Raw genomic sequence first — 12,590 nt, 5'->3', positions numbered from 1 at the left:
CGCAGGCTCAAAAATTCAATTATTACGTATTTCCGGCTTTCTCTCGATAGCTAGGAATAAAAAAAATTGGAACTGACTTGTACTTAGTTTTTTTTCATTTACCTTTAAATTCCCGACAGTAGCCAGTAAATTTTTCCTGAGATATAGAGGTGGAATTTTTTTGTAATGCCCTGTCACTTCAGGCCGCCGCAAAAATTTCAAAATATTTCGGGCATTACCGAGAATTCAATACATTTTTGCTCTACATCATGTGAATAAACCCGACAAGTTTCAGCGCGGTATTATAAATCCTCATCTTTTTACATTCATTTGTTCGGCAGTGCGGTTCAACACAGCCGCAAAATTGCCCTTAATTCGTCGCCCTTAATTTTCGTCGCGCTGCGCTGTTTTCTTCATCGCCATCTTGAATTCTTACGAGTACACCGCTGTTCTTTAATAATGTTTTTGTGACACTGACCCGATTGTAGCACGGAAAGTGGCGAGAAAATACGAAAATCTTCGTTTGGTCTCGTTGCGTGACGTGCTCTCAATATGGCGTCGTAAACAATGTTTTAGCCTTAGCAACGATAGATCATTAAACTGCAGCCTTATCTGATGTGTCTCTAGAAGGTTTTTTACAGCCATAGAAGTGATTTAAAAATATCAAAACAATCGTACTTAATTTGGGGAAGCAGAATGTAAGCGAATTTTGCTATAATTTGCCCTGGCTCACTTGAAACTCATAACACGTTATCGCGTGTCGGGTTGTGAATGTAAACAACGGAATTAAAAGCGCTCTTAGATACCAAATTTGGCCTTCGTTTTCTCGGCTTATATTTAACGAAAATGCTTCATTTTTGGAATTTGAGTCCAGGTTAAGAGTACATTTCAAATAAGCGATACATGAGCATTTTTTGACTTGAGCAGTTCTAATACCTTTTAAGGTATAAAAAAATAAAATAAAATAAAATAAAATATGCCGTAATAAATGCCTTTATATTATGCATCGGAACTCGTCCTGATAAGAATCAACAATTATGATCTCTTCATGTTATTTTAAGCTTCAATTGTACCACTAAAGAACTCGTTTCGATCCTTGACATGAAAGATACATGAAAGATTCTCTCTCATACAGAGGTGCATCGTTATGAAACTTTGTTAACTACAACAACAAAGAAGCATCCGCGACCCTGAATTGTAATGAGCTCAGGAAGCGAGTCAGCGCTGAAGATTATTTTATAGATTTTAAGTTTGAATGTACGTTTGCATCTGCTATAAGATATAGACAACAGAATTTTATATATTACTGATCACTGTGTCCATATAATATGTAATTTGTACATATGTTTTGATGTAGATTAGGTTAGTTTAATTCTTAAACTCACGACCCCACAAGCTAGCTTTAAAAACTATCGTGTTTAAATAAAGATTATGTATGTATGCATGTATGTATTGTATGTGTGGTATGTATGTGTGTATGTATGTATGTGACTCCCTCTTCAATAAACTCACAGTCCCTGGATTTCGTACTTCGATTATGGAGAATCTATCTTCGAATGAGATATTGTTGCACCCGGAAGTACCCGATATAAAATAATGAATATTAAATCACTTTCAAATCTACCCATGCTGTTGTGGTATTTACTTTAAAAACAAGGGAACTTTACTAACCCATCGAAAGGACGCTTTCGTTTGTAGAAGCCATGTATTCTCATTCGTTTTGCTAAATCATTCCGCTTGGTTAAATGGGAAGTCAGATAACAAAGACCGAGACTAGGTTGAGCCTGCGACACAAGAAACGTCATGCGGTCTTAACCATGGTTTTGTACCAATGATGTCGGTCACGGGAGTGGAGTATCTAAGGACTTCCGCAAACACATTACCAACCAACAGAAATCTTTCAGTAGTATACGAACTTCATCCCGTGTCAACCACCAGGCGTGAAGAAAGGCTTCATTAAAGGAGAAGCACTCAGGCTTCTAAGGACCAACGCCTCTCAAACCAATTTTGAGGAAAATATCAAATATTTCGGAAATCGCCTGATAGAAAGAGGCTACCCTGCCGCTATTGTGAGAAAGTATCTGTCTGAGGTAAAATTCGCCGACAGGAAAACACTTGAGCCCTTCAACAGAGAAACACTGAAAGCTAGTTCCTTTTGTTACACAATACCATACACCCAGCTTAGCCTGAAGAAAATACTATGATAAAATGCATATGGCACCTTATGCAAAACCAATGAAAGGCTAAGGCAATTCTTTTAGGAGCCCCCCTCATATCATATCACAAGGGAAATCCCTTTAGAACCGATTAGTTAAAGCGAAGCTCTGAAGGTCAGATAACTTCCTTTACGACCAAGTGCAAGAGTCATGTGTTGTCCGTCGCCAATTTTTAAACCTGGGTAACCTGAGATGTGTCAAAGCTTGATTCCATGTTTTCTCGGTTAAGTCCGACCAAGAGAGTTCCAGGAGACCAAACAAGGGAATCGCAGTGTACGTCAAATTCTCCGTCCCCCCATTTCTTGTCATCCGGCAAGTTAAAAAAAAAGCCGTAAAATTACCTTCTCATCGATTTCTCCCTACTCCCAACATTTCATTATCTCCCTCCTCCCTACATTTTCGCCCCGATTTCTCCCTCCTCTCTACATTCTATTCCAGTATTCTAGTCTGTTCCTCTCCCCTACATAGCTCCACCCTGGAAACGAATAAGAACAAAAAGGTCACTTGGACTGAATTTTACTGTGACTTTTGGTTTTGCAACGATGATTCTTTGAAAAACCTGAAGACAAAAAACTTGATTTTTGTCGTTTTTTTATGACGTTAATAACCGTCAGCATGTTCTTGTCCAAATTCAAAAGGTCATATTTTGCAAAAAGCGATGAATTTTTTTGTGTTTATTGGATCTTTCCCAATTTGTAGGAGTTTCTACTCAATGCTCACAACTGAGAGGTAATGCAATGTTCGCGCGATTGAGAAAGCTGCAACGTTTTATTAAAGGCAGTGTAGTCTTCTACGGCCGGTTTTGTCCGGCACTTCCGTCAATGGGTTAAGGCGTTCCGATGAGCACCGGAAACCCTAGCAAAACTTCTGTCGGCGACTACAGCCCCCAGGGGTACTCCCTTATACGGTGATGTGTCAGTGTACTGAGTATGATTTTTGTCCTCTCTGTCTTTTATTAACAGGTATCATTATCACTGGGGAAAACACGCACAAAAGCCTTATTCAGCATCAATGCACTTCCTAAAATTCTCAGCGTTGGCCAGAGGAGTACACGGCATACCCAGATACCTTGTCCCCCAGTTTTAAGCGCAGCCTGCTTGATTATTCAGCCAGTTCTAGTAAAGTTTAGGTATGTACAGCCGAGGAAATGATCCCCAGCCCTGAATCGACCCCAAAATGATACCGACCCCCAAATGATCCCCATTTCTCTTCACGTCGACCCCGAAATGATCCCAAATTAATTTTAGGAATGGAATAATATCCTTGAACTATGGATGGAGCAAAATGCACAACATGAAATTAAGATTCACTGATGTAAGGTGCGATTCAAGAACGTAAACGCTGCAACAGACTTGTAAAAATTCCGTGGCGCAGGGGAATACCAATTCCCGTTTGAAGAATTAATTGGGGGTCATTTCGGGGTCGACGTGAAGAGAAATAGGGATCATTTGGGGGTCGCTGTCATTTCGGGGTCGAATTAGGGATGATTTTAGGGTTAGGGATCATTTCGGGGTCGGGATCATTTCAGGGGCCGTACAGGTCTCGGCACCCTCGATTAATGTGGTGGGGGTGCTACGATGTTGTATTTTTTCCGGCCTATGCTCCTCGACTATGGGGTCATTTGGCTTTGGGCGTGTGTGTGTTCCAGGTGAGATATTACGATTTGGGCGAGTTTTTCCTAATAACCCACGCCCTCGCTGTTTTTCCTGCTCACATCTCTTCGCGCCTTTCGCTGAACGCCTGGTCACACGCTAGGGTAATGCTTGCACGATTGATTTTATCTGCTTGATGAAATTGATTTTACTCCAAGTGTACAAAGCAATGACAGACTATAAACTGAATTTACAATTTATGCCTATTTTTAAAAAAGAGGAATGAACGGGGAGAGGGAGGGGAGAGAAGGAATTACTGTTTGTTCTAATCAGGGTAATGAAATTGAGGGTTTTATCCTAAACAGGGTGTTTATTTTTGGCAGGATTTAGGACATTTTGGTCCTAAACAGGGACAAGGTTTCAAACCCGGCCCTACAGCTCACTCATACCCAAATATTGGTCGGGTTTCCTTCCCCTCCGCTTGGACTACAATTCCACTGTGTCTGGGTTCTTTTTGGCTTGAGTGAAGACGCGATATGCCACGAGCGTTCGGTCAGCTGTTTTTGACAAAAAACAACCTCACACCACACATCACCATACATGAAGAGCCTACCAAACAAAATGGCCGAGGTGTGCAGTTTCCGTCGTGTGTAAGTAAACCGAAAAAGTTACTCAAAAACGAAATGTGAGCCATAATGTCTTGTTCCGTGCCGGTGTTTGCTTGTATTCAAGATGTGGACAGAGTTATTTCAATATTAAATGACGCCCCGACAACTGGAGAAGAGAACATCAAAGAAAGTACCGGTGAGTCAAACTTTTCATGAATGATACTTTATTTCCAAAAGGCTGCATAATTAAAGTCGCTCTCCGATCTGTAGTCTCCCTTATGGCCCTATGAAACTGAAATACAACAATTATTAAAATACGGGTTATTGCATCTGCAAAATGTTAGTCTGTGTTAACGGAAAATCATGTCTGACCACAGTTAAGAATACGTCGGACGCGAGCCAATTTTGTCAGACCTCTTTGTCCAATGACCGACTAGACTGTTACTGGGCTAGTACATTTTAATATCTGTCCCAGCCCCGGTTGAGGACTTACCTTCTCTTCTTACCCCTGAAGATTGAATAAAATTGCATTCACCCCTGAAGACTGCCATCAAATATCAGGGGCGGATCCAGGATTTTTTTTAGGAGGGGGTGCACTCGTCTCTTACTCTACTTCAACACCAAAAAAACCACTTAGTTTTTTTTTTGCAGAATACCAGTTGTATTAGAAAACCGTAGGTCGTCTCAGGGGGGTGTGCGCACCCCCTGCACCCTCCCCTTAGATCCGCCCCTGAATATGGTTTTGCCCCTGAAGAATATGGGTGTGCTCCTGAATAATTCCGAGAAAATATGAGCTCCACCTCCAATAAATTCCATATTGTTTTGCTCTATCCCTAAAGAAATCCTTAATTTGTATAGCTTACTCCTGAGGAATGCCATTGTTCTTTGGGTATTAAACAAGGACCCTGCCTATAAAAGGGATAGCTCCTCCCCCTTCATGTCACGCAATTAGTAGCTCTGCAGTATATGATTTTTCATTTCAGTAGGCTGGGAAGTTGACAGTGAAGAGTGGGGCTGGACGGTAAGATTAAGTTAATAACAATTATGTTTATTATTCATTTAAAATATTTTTCTGTTTCCTAAAATCACATGCATAATTCATCATAACCAGCTATTGTCAACCAAATTTGGAAGAATTTTGACCACTGATGTGGTCAAAAGTGCAGCAAAGTTGCAAATTATTGAACCATTAACCAAGAAGACCTAGGGACAAGGTTGAGTTGTTTTGGTAGTGAGAACAAAAATGGCAGAACATTTCACTCATTTCACCAGGAAGCTAAAGCAGTAAGCAAAGTATTGGCTAAAAACATAGCATGAACAGCAAGAAGACAACTCCATGGGTGGCATCTTCTATTTCGAGAATATTTGCGGGGCTGAACAACCCCTTTAGCTGCTTGCTCAAAAGATAAACTAAAATTCAAGTTTTTTCAAGCCCTGGTTTATGGCTTATAATTTTTGGATTGTTACTGCTTAGGTTGCTTTAATCAGGCCTGTCTAGCGGGGCTAAAGTAAATGCTGGGTGGAGGGAATGGAGTGAAAAAGCCAATTAACTAAAAGCTTCCCCTTCAGGCCCACCTATGAACAAAAAATAGGCATTAACAAATAATTGATCATGTTGCCTAAAGATTCATGTGGAATACTGTCATACACTGTATAATGACAAAATTGCAATGAATACCTTATCTCAAGAGGGGTTAGTGAGGCTAAGTGTAATTTAAACAAAAGAATACCTATTCAGTGGCCTTGTATGCCTTAGTTGTATGTACATTTGTATTATTGCTCTTTATCTGTTTATGCTGTTCAAATCATTGCAATGATTAATACTATTACTTTTGATCATCAGGTTAGCCACCCTGTTAGGCTAATAGATTATTGATAACTGTGACAAGTTTGTGTGAACAAAAATAATTAATAATGAAGTCAAGTTGATATTAACATTGTTGCATTTATGCATGGGTTGATTTGTGTGCTCAAAGGAAGCTATTGAAAGTGAACAAGCAGGAACTCCAGCTTCGTGGCTTCAAGAATGTTGTATCTCCTTGTCACCATCAAATGACACCTTAGCTATTGCAAAAAATGATAAAGCTGTTTTTCTTGCAAGTAAGTTACAAGTATGCCAAAACTACTAATACGAATACGAATACTATTACTTCTACTACTACTGCTATGCCTATAGTATACTGATCAATACATTCAGTATATCGGTAATAAATTCTTTTTTTGGATGTCATGAGTACTTAATTAATGTTTCAGTGCATGCATATAATAAACAATAATGATAATAATGATTGTGATATCCGGAATGACCAAGGTCGAGGTAAGTGTTATCAGCTGAGCCAAAGTCGGAGGCTGATAACACTTACCGCTAGCAATAAGTAACTAATCTGTAGGTTGCATTGATTTCCAAAACTAGCTATAGGCTCTTAGCCGATGAGAAGACAGATAGTGAGTTCAATGTATAATAATAAGAGTAGGCTTTCACTTTTTACTTAATTTTTGTACTAGGCAAGTGGAGTAAGCCCACAGGCAGTGAACCTAATACAAAGTATGAAGTGGTTTGGAGTGGCAATTTGTCAGTGGAAGAGGGGTAAAATTCATTGACTTAGTCTTTTCTTAATTAACCATTAACTTCTTAAATGTTGTAAATAATGAGTCATTACAGCTGCGAGACAGTTGTAAATCTGTCGTAGTATTGTCCAAATTCTCTCTTGTATTGTATTATGTAGTATTTAACAAATTAATAGATTCTATGTTGCTATGCGTCTGTTCAGTAACATATCACAGATAACGTCAAAATGTGGTAAAAACAATGAAGTGTGGCTCGTGTGTCACTGATGTTTTTACCACATTTTGATGGCCTTGATCTATTACTGAACAGACCCACGGCAACATGGAATCTATTAGATTTTGTTTTATACAAATGATTAGAAAAGAAAAAAAACGATACACAAACCTGCCTCATACCACTTGATTGTTCAAGGATTTGTGCTAGTTTCAGCATTTTTTAAGTCCCAAGCACTACTTTTTGTCTCTGCTTCTTCTTTTTTCTTTATCTTAATTGGATACAGTTTCTTTGAAAAGTTTTTCAACGTCTTTTCTTTCTGAAAGCAGAATAATGGCAAAAACATCTTACAAAACGGCGAGTCTCTCATGGCAATGAAACACGATGGCAGCTGTTGTGAAGATTTCTTGTAGTTTAGGCATTCTAAAGTAGTCAAGAGCTCTTTTTGTTCCCGTTTCTCCATTTTTCTTTCTTGCAAATAGCTCCTGTTGAACTTTCTTCGAGGATTTCACTTGCTTTAATCCGAAATAATCTCACAAACATTTTCAAAACCGCACGCCATGTTGAACAAAACAAACAAAACAAGTTTCCCGTGCCTTCATCCATGTATCTGAACCCATGGGCAATGACCAATCACAACACACGTAGCATTCACATCATTGTATAAATTGTTATGGATTTGTCAATTTATACTATTTCAGGGAGTGCATTACAGATATTCTGTGCATACCACTTGCTTCACAGCATAGGTGAGTACATTGCCTTGCTAAATTTTGTCATTTTAAATGTCCCTGTTTATAATGTAGTACTTACAATATATTTTTGTAAAACAAAATGATAATACTCCAAATAAGGTGTGAAAAATATTCAAAGTCTAGCATAGAAGGAAGATTGCTTCACATATATGGTTTGACCCTCAAAATCAATTAAAAAAGCTTAGATCAATACTACCAACTGTGTTATTACTAATAATTGCTGCTTTGTGTTATGTGTTCAGGAGCTCTCAAGGATCACCGGACTGGACCTGCATTGTGGCTGGATTTACATCTGGATACATGAGGATTTACTTGCAGGTACATGAACTGCAGTGACGGATCGAGGGGAGGTGCCAGCCCCTCCCCCCTTATTTTTAGACCAAACTTGGGCCGGAAGGTCTGAAAAGTATTTTTTGGAGACCACCCCTCTCTTATCTCAGGATCTGGATGCTGCCCCCCCCCCCCCCCCCCCGCCTTGTCTCAAGGTTCGACACTGTACTATTGTGCTGTTACCATCATGGCAATTCTTCTGAGACTCTACTAAAAGTTTTTACTTCCAAAAGTGGCCCAGTGTATAACTTTAGAACTAATTAAGCTGATCTTCTCTCTTGCTGAAGCCCAGAGATGATAATATTTTTGCTACCTTTCCTAGCTCATTGTAATCGGACAATATAGCACAAGAGCTGCTTATGGTCTACCTTATTATGCACTTACGCGTACCACTGAATTTTCTTTACTCTAGAATGGATCAATGCTTCTTTCTCAGTTTTTACATGATGACCCAGTTCTTAGACTTAAATGTAGAACATGGCAGCCACACAAGACCTATGCAAGTGCAGAGCAGGTAATTCTTTAAATATACTTGGCCAGTGCTTATTTTAAGTTATCTTAAAGGAAGTCTGAAAACTTCACTTCAGCCTCATGTGCTGTAGGGTCCTATTCACAGGAAAAAATAACGGATTCCCATTTTTGGATATTTTTGGGTATTTAAAGAATACCCATAAAAATCCCAAATTTGGCAAAGTGAGACAAGTCCCAACCAGGGAATTCCCAACCAAGTTCCCAGATTGGGACTTGTCTCACTCTTCCAAATTTGGGATTTTTGTGGGTATTCTTTAAATACCCAAAAATATCCAAAAATGGGAATCGGTTATTTTTGCCTGTGATTTTGCTGCCAGCATCTATATTCCTAGATGAATGGCATTTAAGTGTACTTTACATGCTCAAATGAAATACACTGGCCTGTGTTAGGCTAAAAACAATGCGTTATTAATTTTTTATAAATTTTAGTTATTACAGTCAAACCTCCATGTGCGTAAGTGACCAGCTCGCATAAGCAACCACCTATCCAAAACACCAATAATTATTAATAATTTCCAATTCAAAAGCCTACATGTAGGTAGAACCACTCATAAATGACCACCTCTCGTAAGTGACCACAACCACTTTTTATGATGACTATTTTACAATTTTCCACTGGTTTTAACCTCTTCTAGGCAACCACCTTGATACAGTGATCTGATCTCTAGTGTGTTCACTGTATGTACTAAGCAACTAAGAGTATGAGAAGAAATTTTAGAAACAACATGGATTTACTTATGTTGAAACCTAGGAATTGCATGCAATATATATTATATTATATATATTCTCTTTAAAACATATATGTGTCCGCGCTTCTCCTCATGAAAGATCCTCTGCAGTTCGAATCTCATAGCAACCACCTCCCGTAAACGATCTCTAACTCTACACAGTTTAGGTGATTGCCCACAGGAGGTTCGACTACATTAGTACAGTAATTGTTTCTTGATTATTTACATGTACATTCCCTAGGTTGAGGAACTAGCCATTTTGTATCCCAAAGCCATGGTTATTATTGACGGATTTAGTTTGTACCAGTCTCTGAGAGCTTGCCGAAATCAGCTGGCTAGGGGTAAACACTTATGATGTAACATTACACACCCTGTAATTAGCTCCTATTGACCTGAAAAGCAACTTATAGTAAGAATTAGGAGACCCTCAGTATTAGTGCACATAATTCCAAATTTAATGGTGGCCATCCTACTTTTATTTGTTATTTATGTTTATTAGTTTTTGTATCAGTTTCACCTTTGTACATACTTGACTCCAAGGCTTTGAGGAAAAAAGCGAAAGAAATGTATTATTCATTTCTGATGAGCCCAAAGATGATTTCTTTTGTTTTACATTTATGTATTCCCGTAAGCCTTGTTGCCAAATCTGAATTTGATACAAACTAATTGGTCTATTCAAAAGAAATTTTGCCTTGTAACAATGAGACATCAAGGGCCAACTATTAGAAAAACAATGGAAAAACAGAAGTTATTGCCATTTTGGAGTAAGGCATATCATCCCACATTTTTTTGTGGGGGAAGGGGGGTGGCAGAATAGCTGGGGGAGGAAAGAGGGTGGATGGAGATGGCAGAGAGAATACAGTAAAACTTCTACGTGTGGCCACCTCCCGTAAGCAACCACCTATCCAAAACACCAAAACTTTCCCAGTCAAAGCTGTATAGGTGGAACCTCTCTGTAAGCGACGCTGACCACAATCATTTCAGGGCTGACAGTTTGATAGCAGAACTCCCCACATGCGCAAAGCACATGCAAATGGAGCCCCATAGCTAAGAAAATTTGGTTACCTAGCCATCCAAGAAATTTTGGTAGTCACGTGACCGTACAACCACCCACCCACCCGCTTGCTTGTCCATCTGCACCCCAGGGGAACCGACATGAAATGTTCAACTTCCCGCTGCCTGGTTAGCTCAGTTGGGAGAGCACCAGTCTGCTGAGCGGGAGGTCGCAGGTTCAAACCCCGGCCGGACCAACACTCAGGGTCTTTAAATAACTGAGAAGAAAGTGCAGCCTTTGTAATGACATCTGCAAATGGTTAGGCTTTCTAGTCTTCTTGGATAAGGACGAAAAACCGTAGGTCCCGTCTCACAGCACTTTCACTGATTTGTTGTTGTGGGACGTAAAAGAACCCACATCACTATTCAAAAGGAGTAGGGGTCGTAGACCCCGGTGGTGTGGCCAACCTTTACGGGTTGTGGGATTGGGTAGGGATGGCACCTTGCATGGGACCTGAGTCCCGTTCGTCCACATTCCCTCTGGGCAGGCCTGTGTTCAGAAAAGCTGGTAAGTAAATAAATAAAGTGTGATTGCGTGCATCCTGATATTGCACATCCATGTTGTGGTCAATTGACAGCTGTCAAAATGGGGTATCCACTGATCACTTTGGCCATATAAAAATGGTGGAGGGGGCTGGGTGTTTCATGAGATAAATGTAAGCTCTTTCTTATGGAGAGCTGACTTAACATCAGTGATTAATTTAATTGAAAGACCTAGATTATGAGATATGCTATCATGCATTATTCATGCAAACTCAAGTGCTTCCAGACAGTCTATTCATGTTCTAACTAATTTTCTGATTTTTTTTACCTGTTTCTTATTAGCCCAAGCCAGTGGATTATCAGAACTTATTGGACCCCCTCCTCTGGCTTATAAAAAGTGGAGATTTGATGGTCAAAACTACATAACAGATATTGCTAGCTGTGGTGAGTTATAGATACATCCACTCGTAGAGTAGAAATACTTTCACCATACTATTCAGTAGAAGTTCATAAACAAACAAGGCAATGATAGGTGCTTTGGTTAGCCTATGTACCATAACATGGGCTGCCTGTGTCAGAGTACAGTCACCTTTACAACCAAAAATTAAAGATTTCACACTTGGTAGATTTATCAACATGCACACAGGAGTAGACTGCAAACAAGCTCCTAGCTCTGGAAAAGGGCTGTCACCCATCTCACATCTCCAGCTCCCTTGGCAAAAGCTATGGCCTACAGGCTGGAAGAGGAGCTCCACTGTAAAATGAAAATACTTGTGGTCTTTCTTCCAGGTGTTGTTCCTCCGAACATCTTTGATCGCCTTCAAACAGCCTCTTTTCTGGGTGGGTACAATGCAAATATTAGTGGAAACATGCCAGCTATGTCACATTATGTGACCACAGGAATGGATCCTTTTGTTGCAGTTTACACTGCAGTTGAGGTACATATTTGTAGGATGTTTTAGTAACATTAATGATTAATTTGAGCTGATGCTTTGCTATTTTTTGCCATTTGTATAAGGCTGACAAATTCCATCTGCTATATGAGTTTTAATAACGTTTGTAATGGTAGTTTTGCGGCAAGATGAATGGGTACCAGTCTATTAAGACCGCATTCTTAGTTAGCATCTGTTTGTTAATCAAGGCAAAGAAAGGATGATTTACAATAGAATACCTGCTGGAGCTGTAGCCTGTGTCATTACTGGCACACTTGTGCCTGTGTGGTTGCCATTTGAACTGTGTCAAATCATCATGATGCTCAAACCTGAAAAGGAAATTTAATGCTGAAAGGATACTCTATACCCAAAGTGGCCATATTCTCTTGGCCTGAGAAGTGTGATAGCTGTCTAAAGTCGTTTACTTCTGTTGTTAATTCTTTATTTTTTGTTCAAAGGGAAGTTCACCTGCTTTGATTTCTGATGTTGCTTTAGAAGTGGCCAGCAAATTAACAACAGCAGTGCTGTCTAAAATCACAGCAGCAAGGTAAGAATGTTTTCATTTATAGTCATGAAGTACGGCAAGCTAAGATATAGTTAA

At 39.5% G+C, this 12,590-nt stretch overlaps 1 protein-coding gene across 1 annotated transcript in view; it reads left to right on the top strand.

The window, feature by feature from the left end:
* Nucleotides 1-4,432: 4,432 nt before the first annotated feature.
* The window catches only part of LOC140942813 (rab3 GTPase-activating protein non-catalytic subunit-like), a 29,429-nt gene continuing 21,271 nt past the window's right edge, over nucleotides 4,433-12,590 (top strand). The window contains exons 1-11 of the mRNA XM_073391818.1: nucleotides 4,433-4,591; nucleotides 5,379-5,416; nucleotides 6,372-6,495; nucleotides 6,901-6,982; nucleotides 7,879-7,926; nucleotides 8,175-8,250; nucleotides 8,675-8,776; nucleotides 9,763-9,862; nucleotides 11,400-11,501; nucleotides 11,847-11,995; nucleotides 12,448-12,536. Coding sequence (XP_073247919.1) covers nucleotides 4,483-4,591; nucleotides 5,379-5,416; nucleotides 6,372-6,495; nucleotides 6,901-6,982; nucleotides 7,879-7,926; nucleotides 8,175-8,250; nucleotides 8,675-8,776; nucleotides 9,763-9,862; nucleotides 11,400-11,501; nucleotides 11,847-11,995; nucleotides 12,448-12,536 — 1,019 coding nt within the window. The 5' untranslated portion in view covers nucleotides 4,433-4,482. The remainder of the gene's footprint in view (nucleotides 4,592-5,378; nucleotides 5,417-6,371; nucleotides 6,496-6,900; nucleotides 6,983-7,878; nucleotides 7,927-8,174; nucleotides 8,251-8,674; nucleotides 8,777-9,762; nucleotides 9,863-11,399; nucleotides 11,502-11,846; nucleotides 11,996-12,447; nucleotides 12,537-12,590) is intronic.

Source organism: Porites lutea, chromosome 7, assembly GCF_958299795.1.
Source record: "Porites lutea chromosome 7, jaPorLute2.1, whole genome shotgun sequence".
In the NCBI taxonomy this organism is placed as follows: Eukaryota; Metazoa; Cnidaria; class Anthozoa; order Scleractinia; family Poritidae; genus Porites; species Porites lutea.
The sequence above is the reverse complement of the archived record's forward strand: the minus strand, read 5'-3'. Positions and strand labels throughout refer to the sequence as shown.